At 32.5% G+C, this 16653-nt stretch overlaps 2 protein-coding genes across 2 annotated transcripts; one reads left to right on the forward strand and one right to left on the reverse strand.

Annotated features, from left to right (window-relative positions):
* The first annotated feature begins 2010 nt into the window (after nt 1–2010).
* On the forward strand, nt 2011–7544 carry LOC114179737 (subtilisin-like protease SBT2.4). The gene is made up of 10 exons (XM_028066161.1): nt 2011–2394; nt 4301–4445; nt 4533–4930; nt 5006–5101; nt 5225–5294; nt 5405–5687; nt 5774–6114; nt 6208–6475; nt 6682–6954; nt 7035–7544. The coding sequence occupies exons 1-10, from the start codon at nt 2216–2218 to the stop codon at nt 7445–7447; spliced, it is 2466 nt and encodes an 821-aa protein (XP_027921962.1). The 5' UTR covers nt 2011–2215; the 3' UTR covers nt 7448–7544.
* A 442-nt stretch (nt 7545–7986) lies between these two features.
* LOC114178481 (O-fucosyltransferase 15) lies at nt 7987–13619 on the reverse strand. Its single transcript, XM_028064414.1, has 10 exons — nt 13159–13619; nt 12980–13072; nt 10590–10683; nt 10279–10340; nt 10041–10129; nt 9573–9693; nt 9329–9472; nt 8870–9204; nt 8492–8732; nt 7987–8405 (listed from the first exon to the last, which is right to left on the reverse strand). Exons 1-10 carry the CDS (start codon nt 13450–13452, stop codon nt 8097–8099), a joined length of 1782 nt encoding a protein of 593 aa, XP_027920215.1. The 5' UTR covers nt 13453–13619; the 3' UTR covers nt 7987–8096.
* Between the last annotated feature and the right edge of the window lie 3034 nt (nt 13620–16653).

A 16653-nucleotide genomic window follows, 5' to 3' on the forward strand; every position in this document is an offset into this window, starting at 1 on the left:
TCAGTGCCTAGGGTATGTGTCACTACTTATAAAGAATAATTAATACGCATTGGTTACATCATCTTTTCATTGTAAATTGGAATAATATAAATGCATATTACATGTTTTATAAAGACAAAAACATCCTTTGAAATTCGTAAATAACAGTTGTATGATACAAAGTAAACATTTTAAAATTTTTAAGGTTTCGACTAAGAAGTAAGAAAAAATATTTAACATACATGTTGTTAGATTTATGTATTTATAATTAATAATTTTAGATATTGAAATATTGTTGTTTCTTTAATACAAGAAACTCTTTTAAGCTAAGATGAATGTTGTAGAGGGTTATTGAGAGATTAGAGGAAGAAAACTCAATGGAGTTTTTAGTTGATAGTTTAATTACTTTTTAGATGTTTAATACTATTTTTTGTTCGTTTTTTTATTAATTTAAATTTTTTTTATGCTTAAATATATTTTAATTTATAGCAATATTAAAATATAGTTATTTAATTAATTTTTAACTTTTATTGGCGAGTATTAAATAAAACATTAAAACAATTGTAAAATAAAACTGTACTCATGGTTATTAAGTTAGATTTAATTTAAGATTACAATTAACTATTACCACAAGAAAATAAATGTTTCATTAATAACTAATCTTAGTGACCAAAAGTTGTTAATCGCTATAGTTACTAATCTAGATACCAATTCACAAAGTAAAAAATTATTGTTACTAAAATAGTCACTATTATGAATTAAAAATTATAATTGGTCACTAAAAATTAGTTACCTAGGTTTTAGCTACCAAAATGACGAAGTTTCTAAATTGATCTCTAACTAATTAATGGTCAATTATAATTTTTTATTTATAATAACGACTATTTTAATAACTAATAACTTTTTATTTTTTAAATTAATACCTAAATTGGTCACTATAGTGAGTAACAACTTTTGATCACTAAAATTAATTATTAATGAAATATTTTCTTGTAATAAATGAACTTTTGTAGAATTTAATGTATATTAATTATTCTTAACTAATGTCCGATATTGACTAGCATTTGAACCCTCATTATTATTAACTAGTTTCTTTAGGCCACTAGTTAACCGAATCCTTAATTATAACTTAAATAATAAATTTTAATTATTCTAGATTTTAAAATAAATCTCAAGGATCATTAATTATTCTTTAAACCACTTATTAACATTCTCCTTTAAATATTTAAAAGTTAACACACGGGTTAAATGTTAATTAGAATAATGAAATAAATGGTAAATATATTTTAACCTTTGTGTTGTACTCTTTCAACATAATTAAATCTCATTAGTTTTATGTTTTACAGAATAGAACGTTGACGGGATTGTTTTATTTGTTTATTTTTTTCAATTTCAAAATCAATTGCATTCGTTTAATCATAAAGAAACCAAAATCGTTCACTTTTTAAGGGAACAAGTTGTTCTTTTTATGAAATTCGTGAAATATAATTCTTAAAAAGATACCTATATTTAAAAGTTAAGAATAGAGTTTCAGTTTATCTTTTATTTAAATATATTTTATGTTTTATAAGTTCTTATATCGTCTTGGAAAACACATAATTGTGAAAAATGATTTGAAATTTTACGTATATATATTAGTTAGATAATTTTTCTTTAGTTTCATAGTTTATCTCAATCATTACGTGTAGTATATAAATTACTTCTAAAAATTATGGCTAAGTGGGCACTAAAGAAACGGAAATTTTCATTTAATAAAAAAAAAATCACTATCACACGAAAGAGAGGACCGTTACCATCATGAGTATAGTGATCCATCCCAGCTCATGAACACTACTTTCGGCAGAGGTTACTGATAATAATCAATTCAAAATTAAATTAAAAAAATAATGACATTCTTGTAACTCTAAAAAAATACAATTAAAAAAGAAAAAAAAGAAGAGAGAAGTTACGGAACAAGACTAGGTGAAAAAATGTTGTGACGAGGATGTCCTTTTTTTAGGAGTAAAGTTGGGTAAGTGTGTGAGAGGCACATGCAATATACGTAAAAGGTATAATAGTAATGAATGGAGTGTGAAGAAAAGTTTGAATAAAAGACGGTAACGGTTGGACTAAGACATGCCAAAATTGCTTTGCTTACAGTGGGAAACTGATATTTACGTTAACGTGTTGAGAGTGTATATAATGATTAGCATTGATGATGATTGAAAGAAAGGAAGATTAATTTGGTTTTGCAAGAATGGGGAAAGTGATTGTTGTTTCCATAGGTTTACCATTGATAGGAGCGATTCTGATATCGATGTTCATGGCTGCTATAACTTGCTTCACAGAAGAACAGCGTTCAATATATTTGGTCTTAATGGAAGGAGATGATGCACTTGCTTTTACCAAACATTCATCAACAATGCACTCCAACAGGTTAATATAATCTCTCTACATAATTTATATATATTTTGATGGATCTACGTGTAACTAAATTTAGATATACAGATAAAAGTTCGAATCCAGATCTTCTATTGATTTTTCTTCCTATCATCTGTTGAACATTAAAAATACATTATGTTAGTATTTTAAATATTTTTCTAATATATTTTAAAATATCAAAATTAATGGTAATCAGTATATTATGAAGATACAGTAGATGAAAAACACAAAAAAATCTAGTAGAGAATCCAAATTCTAAAAGTTTTGATCTGATTCTGTTAAAATTATTACTGAAAAAAAACTATTTTATTTTTCTAATTCTATATGTATTTATTAAAGAACAAATTTGTTAATCATTTGTAAATGTTTATGTCAATTATTAACTGTTTAACTTATTTATATTTATCAAAACATCAAATTATTAATTATTTATAAAATCGAAACTTAACAATTTTTTACACACTTTAACATTTATTATTTTAGTCTTTCATTTCATTTTTCCTTTATCAATATAAAAATTAACTTGTTTAATAACTAAATACTTTTAAAAGAAGATTTTCAAAATAGTGTATCTAATGTAAAAAAAACATTTTTCTTATGTTAATTATTAATTGTTTGGAACTTATTTTGTATATAATCCCAAATAATTAGTTAATCACAAGCTTTAATTTGAATTACGAATAGTTTAATACCTAATAATGTACTTATTAAATAATACAGTTGTTATTTATAATGTTTATGTCAATATATATTAATTGCTTTGTACTTTATATATTAATTGCTCAAACTTTATAAATGATATATATATATATAAAATTAGTTCGTTGACACTTTTTTGCATTCTCTTACAACGCGAAATTATTAATTTGTTATTATTTACTTTTATAAGTATTAATTTCTCAAGAATAATTTATATTTTTTTTTCAAAAATCTCAGTTTCTATTATTTAAAATAAACTATTTTATTTTAAAAATATTTTTTTTCTTAGTTCTAAATAACTTAGTTTTTTAGCTTACTTTATTTAAATTAATTTTACATATTTCTATAATTTAAAATTTTTATTTTTATTTTAAAATTTTACTTCATGAAATACACTTGTGCTACTAGTTTTAAATATTCTTATATCATTTTAATTATTTTAAGTTTTCTTATAAATGGGTATGTTTGAATTAATTTTAGAAAGAACGATACTAAAAAAGTGTTTTTCACTAAATAATATTACTTTACAAATAAATTTGCAACGGAATTTTTTTTCTGGTACTTACCAAAGAGTTTAATCAGCATGCAATAAAATTTTCAAACTATTATCGGATACAAGAAACTCGAATATGACTTATGATATATATTCTATAGCAAAAATTATCATATACAATAATAATTGATGATTGGGTGACAATGTACATAATTTTTATATAGTTATTGCATATTTTTATTAATAATATAAAAAATGTTAGTCATTAAAATTTCAAAACTAACGTTAAGTTAAGGATTGAGGCGATTTTTCACTGTTTATTTTGTTGGACCATTGTGACATTATATAGGTCATGATGCTTTTATACATTCATTTTTTTTTTCATACTCAACTTATAATTTTATAAACCATTATTGTATTATAATATTTCATTTATATTTATGTTTATTATGTTTATATAATATTTTATTATGAAAGATAATTGTCAAATGAGTACAGACTAAAAACAAAAGTGTTGTCAAATAATATATTTTTCACAGTTATTAAAATGTAGAAATATTCATTCCTCAAGTTTTATTCACCAAAATGAAAATTAAATTAAGTACTAGAGCAGGATGATGACAATTTCTTTTAGTGTAAATGAATTATCCATGCTTCAGTCATTGATTCTCCTGAATGATTTCTTCTTCTGATGTGTGTGGCTAACAGCGAAGCTTCAAAGGCACATGAAAAGCACATAATATCATCTCACGATGTATTTCTGCAAACAACCTTGGATACAGGAAGCTACAACAAACTCCACAGTTACAAACACATCATCAATGGTTTTTCTGTCCACACAACCCCTTCCCAGGTCCTCTTTTCGGTTTCTAACCTAACATTAAACAGAAAATATTCGTTGTTATTTACGTGTGCATGGGGTGGTGACAAAAACTTGCAGGCTGAAAGACTAAGAAGTAACCCAGGAGTTAAATTGGTAGAGAAAGACAGAGGAGTGAAAAAGATGACAACATACACACCTGAGTTTCTAAGTTTACCACAGGGAATATGGGCGCAGGAAGGAGGAGAAACAAATGCAGGTGAAGGAGTTGTGATTGGTTTTGTGGATAGTGGCATCAACCCTTTTCATCCCAGCTTTGCTTACGATCCCAAGCTACCTTTCAAATCAAACCTCTCTCGTTTTGAGGGTGCATGCATGACGGGTCCTCTCTTCCCTCACACTTCTTGCAATGGAAAGATAGTAGCCGCCAGGTACTTCTCTGCTGGGGCTGAAGCTGCTGCTACCCTCGATCCTTCCAAGGATTTTCTTTCACCCTATGATGCAGATGGACATGGCAGGTTTGTTTGTTATCAACTCTCGTAACTAACAGTTATGAAAATGTACCTTGCTATGGCTGATTCCATTGCTTTCAGTCATGTCGCATCTATTGCTGCTGGAAATGCTGGTGTTCCTGTTGTGGTCAACAGTTTTTGCTACGGGAAAGCTAGTGGAATAGCACCACGTGCAAGGTGAGCTTTTTGTGGCTGGTTTTTTCTTACAATGCCTTTTTAACAAAAAAAAAATGTTGAACATACACCTCAAAATGATGTATGACGACATTTTTGTTGTTCGGACGATGTTGTCTTTCGCAGGATTGCTGTTTATAAGGCTATTTATCCCACCGTGGGAACTATAGCAGATGTTATTGCTGCGATCGATCACGTAAGCTTCGGTTCCGTTCTCAATGCATTAGATCCTTTAGCATTATATCAGTGTTGGTCTCTTAGTGTGAGTGGCCATAAGAACTGAAATAGTTTGGATGATTTGCGCAGGCTGTTCTGGATGGAGTGGATATCTTATCGCTATCTGTGGGACCAAAGGGACCACAAGAAGGCACGTTAACATTCTTAAACATGTTTGAACTTTCTTTGTTGTTTGCACGAAAAGCAGGAGTTCTGGTGGTGCAAGCTGCAGGGAACTACGGTCCCGCATCTTCAAGTGTAGTGTCATTCAGTCCCTGGAGTGTCACTGTCGCCGCTAGCACCACAAACAGAAGGTACCCTTCTTCACTTCTACTTGGAAATGGCGCGGTACTTAGTGGCGCGGGACTATCAGGTACTTCTGCCTCTCAATTATCAACCTATATTTTGTTCATGTCTAGTGCTCCAAATGATTTTAACGTATGAAATTCTCACATACAGGACCAAGTTTTGGAAATGGATCAGTTTGGCATAAGCTTGTTTTAGCTAAGGATGCGTACAAAATGAGTGGAACAGATCCAAAGACTGAGGATTACATAAAGGAGTGTCAACATCCAGAAGTTTTGGACCCTCGTGTAGTGTTGGGAAGCATCATTATCTGCACCTTCTCAGGTGGGTTCTATAATGGCACCTCAACTCTTGCTGCTGTTATTGGCACCGTGAAGGCTCTGGGAATGGAGGGCTTTGTTTTAGTTGCGAACCCAAGCTATGGTGATTATATTGCAGAGCCAATGCCTTTTGCTTTTTCTGGTATTTTGATCCCTCGTGCGAAGGATGCCAAGGTACAATAGATAGAACTTGCTGTTATTACTATATTTCTTTTATGTAACTGAATCTTTGCAAAGAGATAACTAAAAGAGTGCTTGAAATTGTAGGCTATATTAGAGTACTATGAAGAAGAAACAAAGAGGAACCAGAAAGGAAATGCAATAGAATTTGGTGCTTTAGCAGCAGTGGGAGAAGGAAGACTTGCCTCTTTCACAGGGAGATCGCCAGTAGTCAGTAGATTTTCTTCAAGGGGTCCAGATATCATTGATATCAAAAAACATGTTGCAGATGTACTTAAACCTGATATTCTTGCTCCAGGGCACCAAATTTGGGCAGCCTGGAGCCCCCTCAGTACCTCAGAACCTCTACTCAAAGGTACTTTTCTCTTCTTCTTTTCTCCACTTAAGGTAAAAGTTAACTCTTCGCAGGTCGAATTTCATGTATTGCATGACTAAAAACATACTTAATCTTCTTTATTTGATCAATTATTCCTTTGGCAAGTTCAATGCTTAAAAGTACTGCTGCAAAAATCAAGTTAATTGACAACTGAAATTTCATTGAACACTCTTTTGCTGATACAGGGAACAGTTTTGCATTATTATCTGGTACCAGCATGTCCACACCTCATGTGGCTGGAATAGCAGCACTGATGAAGCAACACAATCCATCATGGACTCCATCCATGATAGCATCTGCGATCTCTACAACAAGCTCAAAGCATGATCATCTTGGACAGCCTATAATGGCAGAAGGCTATGGGATCAACACCTTGCTAACCGCCACTCCTTTTGATTACGGTTCAGGCTTTGTCAACCCCAATCGTGCCGTTGATCCCGGTTTGGTACTTTCATCAAGTACGTAATGATCACTTTTTTATCACCATAGTACTTTTACTGGAACCAACCTTAACTATTATTCATTGGTTCTGAAACAGATTATGCAGACTTCATCAGCTTCTTGTGCTCTTTGCCGGACATAGACACCAATGTGGTCGTTGCAGCTACTGGAGAGCAATGCAATCACCCATTTGCCAACCCTTTCGGTCTAAACCTTCCTTCAGTTACAGTGTCTGAACTGAGAGGATCGGTTTCTGTCCGAAGAACTTTCATGAATGTTGGTGAATCCACAGAGACGTACTTGGCCTCTGTTATTCCTCCAAATGGAACTGAAATTTGCCTCTATCCAACTTGGTTTACCTTAACTCCACAAGGAACGCAAGATTTGGATATACAAATCACTGTTGTCCAACCAATGCGGAATTTTACCTTTGGTGAAATTGTTCTCGCAGGGAATTTAAACCACATTGTACGAATAACGTTGTCAGTGTTGGCGGTTTCGGTGTACTGAAGATCAATTCTTTCATTTCAGGTTTAAGGATATTAAGTTCGGTTTTTTAACAAAAAGCTATTATTTCCAATCCATGTACCCAAATGTGAACGTTATTTCCAAAAAGGTTAAAAATATTTTAGTTTAATTTGGATATTACGTCAACGTAGAGAATTTGGCATTCTCAACTTATTAGAAATCATGTTAGCCATGAACTTTAAAATAAATCGTTAAAAGAAATTAATATTTTTTTAATTATATAACATCGTAATACAGTTACAGTATTCTAATTAAGCTTTGTTACATCAGAAGTTTTCATTTTTTTAAAAAAACAGTTGTTTCATACTTTTCTCACAAGCCATAACCAATTGTGTATTCGGATAACAAACTTTATTAAGCAACCGTATTCAAAATATTCTTATATATTGAACCGGTCCATTTATCGAAAAATATGTGCATTCTCGGCTTTTGTAACAGAATCTTATTCAGCATAACCAGAACAGCGTACTGGTAGATCAAGATATAAAACTGTGTCGTCTGAGAGCAAATCCCATGGAAAGTAAAGTTATAAGGGCACGAACAGATCTATATTGAATGGGAATAATGAACAAAAAATGTAACAAATTACAATGACAATGGGTAATTACAGTCAAGATAATAAAAAAAAAAATCAATCTGTTCTGCACATACAATCTTTACACCTAGGATACCTGTAAACACTTCTTGCCTTTGGCCTTGTTTGTACATGTTTAGTTTGCCTAACTGCTTTCCTCATTCTCTGTTCAAAAACACGCCACTCTATGGTGGAGTTCTTCATGAATATACTCGCTAGCCTTCTTTTATTTGGACGTATTGTTGGCATTCTTCCACCACCATAATATATTCGAAATCCAGAGACCAATGATGATAGCTGACTTCCAGAATCAGTCATGGCAAATGCATCCGAAGCAGTGCAGCCTATGAAGTCTAGTGCTGCTAACTACAATAGAGACAGCTTATTGTCAATATTTGTGACATCATTGATGTAAGCGAAACAACAATAACAGTAGCATGTTAGTAACAAACCTGAGAGGAATAATTAGCAAACGGTTCAAGTTCAGTCGAAGAAAGCAAGTTCTCTTTGGTAACTAATTTAGGGTACAAGCTGGTCAAAGCAACCAATCGTGAGTGACCTCCATACAAATTAGAACCAGCTATAAATATTTGCGTTTTTCGATTGAAACCAAGAGCAGCAAGCATAAGGATGGATTCTTCAGGTGTCAAAGGACATAGGCCTTCAGACCTGAGCTCAGAAGGAGAAGGTAATCTGCATAGAAGATTTCAATTATTTATTGAGTAAGGCTCTTTTCTTCATAAATTCTAAAAGACAAATATATTGACCAAGTTTTTCCACCCGTATCATAAGGAGGGAAAAGTTTCAGATGGAACGATTATGATGCATACCTTGTAGTCCTCTTCAGCAGTGCTAATGCAGGAAAATGGATTTCGCGATATGCTTCCAATTCTTTCCTCTCTTCCTCACCTCCCCCAAATTCACATAAAGAATGAGCTACCATGTCAATTTCAAATCTGAGGTGCAAAGCTAAGTATTTGGCTGCTTTCTTGGCATTATGTTCACCTTTCTCCTTAATTGATTCTGCAAATGGACCAACAAGATGATGGTCCAATGGTCCAACGAGACCTGAATGTTCACGCAATCTTTTAAGAAGCAAAGCCCCAGTTTCTTGTATTCTGGGAACAAATTGCAGGGCATGAAAGTTACATCTGCAACGAAGTCTCTATATGAAGTTCCCCAATTAGGAAGAGAGCTTCAAATATAAAAAAAGAGAGAAAAACAGAGTATGCAAGAGCTTGAGTTCATGAAAATTATAGTTTATATTTTATGCTTCAAAGATCATTCACCTGCAGTTCAAATGGGATTGGATCAAATGCCAAGCGATTCCCAAATCCCACAAAGTGAACAACTTGATTTTTACGTATAATAGGTAAGATGCGTTTCAGGTAAAAACTTGGCTTAGCCTCCTTCTCCATGTCAACATCTGTCACCTGGAAGAGCATTCCAACAATTAAAATAATACACGACAAAAATAGTCGAGTTTAATCAGTTTACATGAAAGGCTATGAGGGGGGCTAGGGTGTAACTTACAACACTACCGATTGCCCCCAAGTCCAAAGATTGTAGCTCCTTAGGAAGTTCCCTCACTATCCGAATATCAGGAGTCAAGTAGTTAATAAAATGCTCCTCCTGATAGATATCGCTGAATTGACTATGAAATTATACAATAAGCAATTATAAGTTATGTTAACAGGTTCTGTTAACAGGTTCTCAACATCAACAAAGAAGGCCCGTGGACGGCAAAAGTGGCATTCAAATGATCCAAGACAAAAGCTAAACCTATAAATCCTAATAATTTATGCTATTTTCCCCCCACAAATACATGAGATGTAAAATAACATTCTAGTCAGCAAAACTATCAAATTACGTATTCCACATGTTGCTCAAAATCACTCGTAATATCAAATACATGGCACATTAGCAAAATATGACAGAGAAAGATCATCTGGGTAGAAGGCCAAGGTGGAACGAGAAGAACGAGAGACAAGGAAGCATTACCTCACGTCTCTCCATACACTACTGTACATAAATTTGGGAATAACCAAAGTTGAATTGAGTAACCGTGCCACCACAACTGCATTACAAACCTGTTGCAGATCAAAACCAACAAAAATGACATGCAAAGCATTTAAAATAAAACTTCAGCTTTCCTACATTAAAATCAATGAAAATTGAAAATCCAATCATTTCAGAAGCAGCAACATGGAAACATAACGGTCGAAGAAAGAATACTTACACCTACTCGTTGCTGATTGATCCCACCATTTGCAGTAACCAGAATGTATCCATTTTTTCCCTCTATTGGAGTACAAAATAAGAGAGCCGTGAGTAACACATTGAACAATTTTTTTCCTTTTGTAGTACACTAACACTTACAGAGTATAAACAATGGGTTTGATATTCATGTGTCAACAGATTAGAAATTGTACCAAATATGACTACTAAAGTAATTATTATGAAAATCAACAAACTTACTGTGCAAATATACATTGTTATTGCATTCTAATTAATTTCTATAAACAATTCCTAAATTTCAACCACACATACCATTAGGTTCCCAATTCCGCTGATCAGCACAAGGTCTCCAAGCAGAAGCAGGAACGAAGGGTTCCTGCCACAAATCTTTTGGTTCACGTTTATTCTGTCACATTGGGCACAATAAGTCAGAGTTACCAAAAAACTTGCTCAGCTATATTATAGTTTGAAATCACTCTATAACCTTATGGCATATAACCAGAAGAATTATAATCGTCCAGAACTTTACATCCAGTGTCCATCCAGAAAGTTAGCCACTTTTAAGACACAATCAACCATAACTACCATTAGAGATTTCAAGAACCTCCAAAACTATTAATCACTTGTGAGGCATATTTTAACCATTAGTTCCCAAATGATTATTGTATATACACATTGGTAAAATTAACCGCCATTAGACATTTTTATAATCTCTTGTCATTAGTAACCATTATTCAGTAGACATATTTAAGTAAGACACCAGAACATCACATTCAACTCAAATCCTTAAGACAAAAAGGTTTATGGGTTCTTCTACCTATATACTGTTTATGTTGTTCATTTTAATCAGTGTGGGACTTCCAACTCACATTGAATTCCTAACATAAAGATAAATATATAAATGCAGACATACAACTGTAATGCAAAAATAATGAAAGGCAACCAACTAATTAATAACAATAGCAAGCCTAGAAATTCAAAAAACAATAAAATCAAAGCAAAACACAACCTAGTCAAGTTCAAGACTTAAAATAACAACAAAACACAAGACAAATGTCCTAAATTTCTAATCATCAGACTCTTCCTCAATCTTGGATGTTATCCAATGGGCCAGTGTAATCAAATATTGAAGATGGCGACACGTGTCTTCTTTCTTAATGAGGAAAAAGCCTCAGTTTTAGAGCACCCTAACCCGACACACTTCATGTAAACCCATTGTACTTTCCCTTTAAAAAAATGGGTTGGGTCATACAACCCACAATCAAAATCAAACCCAAATAAAAAAAATGGAAAACCATCCATGCTCCTCACTTCATCCTTTGGTTCAACTGCCATTGTCAACTGTGCCTTGATGCCACCACCTGCAAGTTGTGTCGCCTCGCCACCGCCTAGTTCCTCCCACCACAGTGCCTGGTTCCTTTTGCAGTGGTACCGCCCACTGTGGTTTGTCCAGTTGTTGGGCTCGCAAGCATGATTTGTCCTCATTTTTTTCTTTTTTCTGATTCCTATTTGTTTCCTCAACAACAGCGCCTCCCACCCTTCACGATTTATTTTTTTTCGTTTTCACTCAATACTTATTCTCTAATACATAAATATGAAACACGGGCTATTTCTATTTTCCAGTGTCATCTGATCATCAAGAACGTCCAACAGGAATGACCAAGTTAGAAGCATTGTCTTCCGTTGTCTTCCGTTGAATGAATCAAATTTTAACCCTACTGTCTATGATTATTGTGGGAAAATTATGTAACGGGGGATTGCTAGAGCCAAAGAAGGACAATGTTGTATCATGCACCAAGACTCCCAAAAGTGTCAAAGAAGAGCTCTGGAAACTATTTAAAGAGAAGGCAAGCCACCTCTGTAAATCCTATAGATAATGCAGGGGATATTCTAATGAGAGTGAACAAGGAAGTTGAAAATTCAACAGCTAGAAATAATAAGGGGAGAAAGATTGGTGGCAAAAAAGAGATGATGGATACAGTTTATAGAAATTCAGCAGCTGCAGAAGAGAAGAGAAAAAAGGAGAAACTAATAGCAAAGGCATGTGATAAAGATTTGAAGTCAGTAGTGCATCAATATATTGCTTGTTTTGGTACCAAATACCAAAAATAGCGGGCAAAAGGTTGGAGAACAAAGACAGAGAAGTTTGTGATGTATATGACTGATTATCAAGTGACGCAGAGCATTGCACAAGGAAAGTTTTAAAACTATTTAGGTGAGAGAGAAAATCTCTGCACCCCGCAGAGATATGCTCACATTTGCATCTTTTCTCCCCTTCATACCTGTGAAGAAGTATGTCCAAAACCTAAGGTTCATAACCAAAACAGAAAATTTCAGCTCAACGGATTACGTTTGTTACCATGGTCTGCATATTACAAGTCAATAAGACAAAATATCGAAGGTAGTGGTAGTTCTCGTTTGAAGCTTTAAACCTTAAAAAAAAAAAAAAAAACTGATTTTCCATCAGGAAGAAGAATTATGCTTCCTCCTCCAAAAATCCATTGTCGGCGTTCATAACTATCCATTAATGCCGACAATACCAATTAATAATTATACACAACCAAATTCATCTATTCTTACCTACCTGGGCGACAAAGTTAACTATATTTACAGACATGATTTATGGTCTTTACGTTAATCATCACTCATATATCACCCACCACTACTTCTATAATCAGCCATATAGATATCTATTCGTATACCTCAGCCAAAGCATGTGCAGCCAATGCCAACAACCTTACATAATTCCCCTTCTGTGATTGTTTCTTATTTCCGGTCTTGTTGTTCACTTTCCCCTGAAAATATCAGAACAAACACGTCGGAAGGCAGAGAAATAAAAGCGCTTAAATTACTGTGCATAGTAATAAATCACTGCACATACCTGAAGGGAAATTGAAGCCGAGGATGAACGGAGCGTAGGCTTGGGAATAGGATGAGGTGCATCGTGTTGATATTGTAAGCGGAAAAGCATGAACCAATTTACGAAGAAAAAGGAAGCGAGCAACGCAATAAGCGCCAGAAGCATTTTGGCTCGTTTCCTTCGGAACCACGAAGAAGAGTGGGATTGGGATCTGCGGGTGCTGGAGAGGCGACTGGGACCGAGCCTCGGAGTCCGCGAAGTTGGGGAGCACCGATCTGGGTGTTGGAGAGCGTCGAAATCGGAAGCGGATACCATTATTGGGTTCGGGTCAGATCCGGTAGAATAGGGGTTGAAATCTGAAAGAATGTGACTGAAAGATAGAAGAAAGAAAGAAAGAAATAAAGTGGATGTGTTAGTTAGGTTAGCACTTAGCAATGGCTACGGTGGCGCCAACTTCAAGAATTCCACATGACTTGTGACTCCTCCCGAAACCAATACAAATCCTCAATCTTTTAATTCAAAAGCAACACGTATTCATTTGTTGGAAATTATTACATTGTAATAAGATTACTATGTTTGTATTTATTTTTTATCTTTCAAAACATTTTTTTCGTAAATCATAATAAAAGATTAGAAGATTCTCGTCAACTAAATATAAATTCAATTTAGAATATATATATATATATATAAATTGATACAAATTTTATTTTATAAATTAATTTTATGAGATTAAATTAAGATTAAGATCGTGTTCTTTTTTATAGATTAATTTGAGAAGAGGAAGATGGGGAGAAAGAAATTGGAACATGAAACTGTAAGCTTCGAAGTAGTTGGAGGAGGCTAAGATTAAGTCTGTGATTATGATTGTGTGTCTGTTAAGAAGATGAAGTTGATGTTGTTTTTTTTAAAGAATTTCAAGATAATTTTGGAATGAATTGGGAGTGAAGTTTGTGACCAGATGGAATAATGTGGCATATTTAAAAAAACTTAATAAATAAAAAAAGTTATATTATCAAAATATCTATGATATTAAAAGTAATATAAAATTATATATAAATAATTTAGAATTATTTTTATAAATTTTATTAAATGATTGAAATTATAAAAAAATTATTTATAAAAAATGAATAATACAGTATATGTAGTATGAAAATAAATTTAACATTTAGATATTGAATGCTTACATAGGAAATAATTTATTACATGAAAAATTTATTTTCTTTTTAATAGTAACAAGGACAATTTAATAATTTTCTCTACATTACTCTCGAATCTCACTAGTATAGCAAGATGACATTTCGTAGGAATCTTAATCTCTCTCGTCATCCTCCTCCATTACCCTGAAAGGAATATGTGAAACACCTCATATTTCTCACTTTCTAATCCTCTTGCACAGTAAATATGTGCAAAGGAACATAGTGTTGACATGTGTAGCCTGAATGGTGTGTTACTTGAAGATTTGATTAAGCTTTAATGAAGGAACTTGAAGCCACTGCCTTAAAACCATGCTTACATTGATGAAGACATGGAGATTTGGTGTTACTCGAGTTGATAAAGTCTTATATGCATGCCCTCTATATGGATCAATCATGGGAAAAACAAACTTGAAGATTGTAATTCACTTTATAGACCATTTAACATTTATTAGATGTATATGGTCTTCTTTATTGTGTCTTTTAATTTGTTGAAATATTTTTTAACAGGTTAATATGTGTTTTTTTTTTAATTTGTTGAATGAAATTTTAACATATTATAAGATTAGTTGCAGTAGTCTTAAACTGTGACTTATTCAATTAGTTAATTTATTTTTTAATCGACTGATTTCATTTAAGTTAAATGAAATCAAATTGATTTGAAAATTAACTTGTTGAATTTCGTAATAGTTTGACTATAAGAGTTATATTTTTCGAAAGAGATGTAAGAAGAGCATTTTTTAGTGTGAAATCATTATGGAAACTTGGGAATTCTCTTTCTTTCGTGATCATACAAATTGCAGCTGGTACAGATTGATCTTGGATTAATTCTTGGAGCATTTTGCTTGGTGTTTGAAGCTTGGAGAAGGTGGTTGTGGTAGGCAGGATTGTGCTACCACTGAGGTTTGATCTTTCTCAAGCTTTGTGTGTGTGTCTGGTGGTTTTCCAGATCTATAAGAGGTGTCTTGCTGTGTTGGTTTGATTTTTGTGTGATTTAAGAATCATTTGTGTGCTTTTGCATATTTTGAAAGTGTAAGGGTGTAAATTTTTTAAATCTTTTGAAATAGTGCAAAGTCAAGCTCGGGTTGCCTTGACAAACTTGATGTAACTCAAGTTTAAGTGAACCAGTATAAAAATCTTGTGCATTACTCTTTTCTCTAACCCTTATCTCTTGCATTATCATTTAAAGTTTAAAGAATTGTGATCTAAATCATCTTTTTGCCATTATTGAGTGTTTTAGCATCATCGACAGCATTGATCATGTTTGTATAACTCATTAGAACTTGTTTAAAGAATTGTGATCTTTCTAACTTTGTTTTTTGATCAGTTGAAAGTATAAAGTCCATAGGTATTTGCATCTTTACTTGTTGGTTGGGTTGATTTAATTAAAGATAGTTTTTAGCCATTAAATGTTACTTTATTTTTTAACTAGCCAAATAACCTTCCCTTTTTGGCATTTAAACAATTTCAAAACTTACACATAATGTATCAATTAATTTTTTTTTCTCATAAAAAATTGTAGTCTTAGATTTGATATTCAATTCTATATTCTTAAAATTCACCACTTTATAAGTTAATTTTATAGAATTGAGTTAAGCTTAAAATTCACTTCATAATATAATATCTAAGTCTGGTTATTTATTGCAAAATCCTTCTTTGAGGATCACCACACGTTACGTTAGGATTTTTCCTCACTCAATTCCAATTTCTTTTTCCTTATTTTCATTTCCTCGTAAAAAATTTGTAGTGTTAGATTTTATCTTCAATCTTATATACTAAACTCACCATCTTTTCGGGATCTCATTCTATGGATACTCGTAAGAGAAGAAGACTCATACTCGATTTCAACTACAATAGTAAATTTAAAATATCCAAGCAAAGTCTAATTTTGAACTTTTTATTTCTTATGTTTTCGGTATTTTTCTTCGCTATGGTTTGTTTATACTTCAAAAGTTATTTTGTTTTTATTTTCTTCCTTTGTGCCGTAGGGTTTCCTTTCAGGGGAGAAGTTTCTTTCTCACTCATAGAATAATATATTTTTTTCGTGAAACAACTTCAATAAATACCTCTTGTTTAAAACTTTTAAAATATGAGTGTATGTTTTGTAACATAAAAGATTGATTTTTTGTAATACTTCAAAAGTTATTTGTTTTTGTTTTCTTCCTTTGTGTCGTGGGATTTCCTTTTAGGAAAATTATTTTTAACAGTTTTTTTACACTTTTAACAATGTCAATATGATAACACTTCATTGAATGAAAAAAAAAATGATGTAACTTGATAAGAGAAAACAAAGATTTGGTGTGACTTAAAAAAAAACTCTGTC

Source organism: Vigna unguiculata, chromosome 3 (assembly GCF_004118075.2).
Source record: "Vigna unguiculata cultivar IT97K-499-35 chromosome 3, ASM411807v1, whole genome shotgun sequence".
In the NCBI taxonomy this organism is placed as follows: Eukaryota; Viridiplantae; Streptophyta; class Magnoliopsida; order Fabales; family Fabaceae; genus Vigna; species Vigna unguiculata.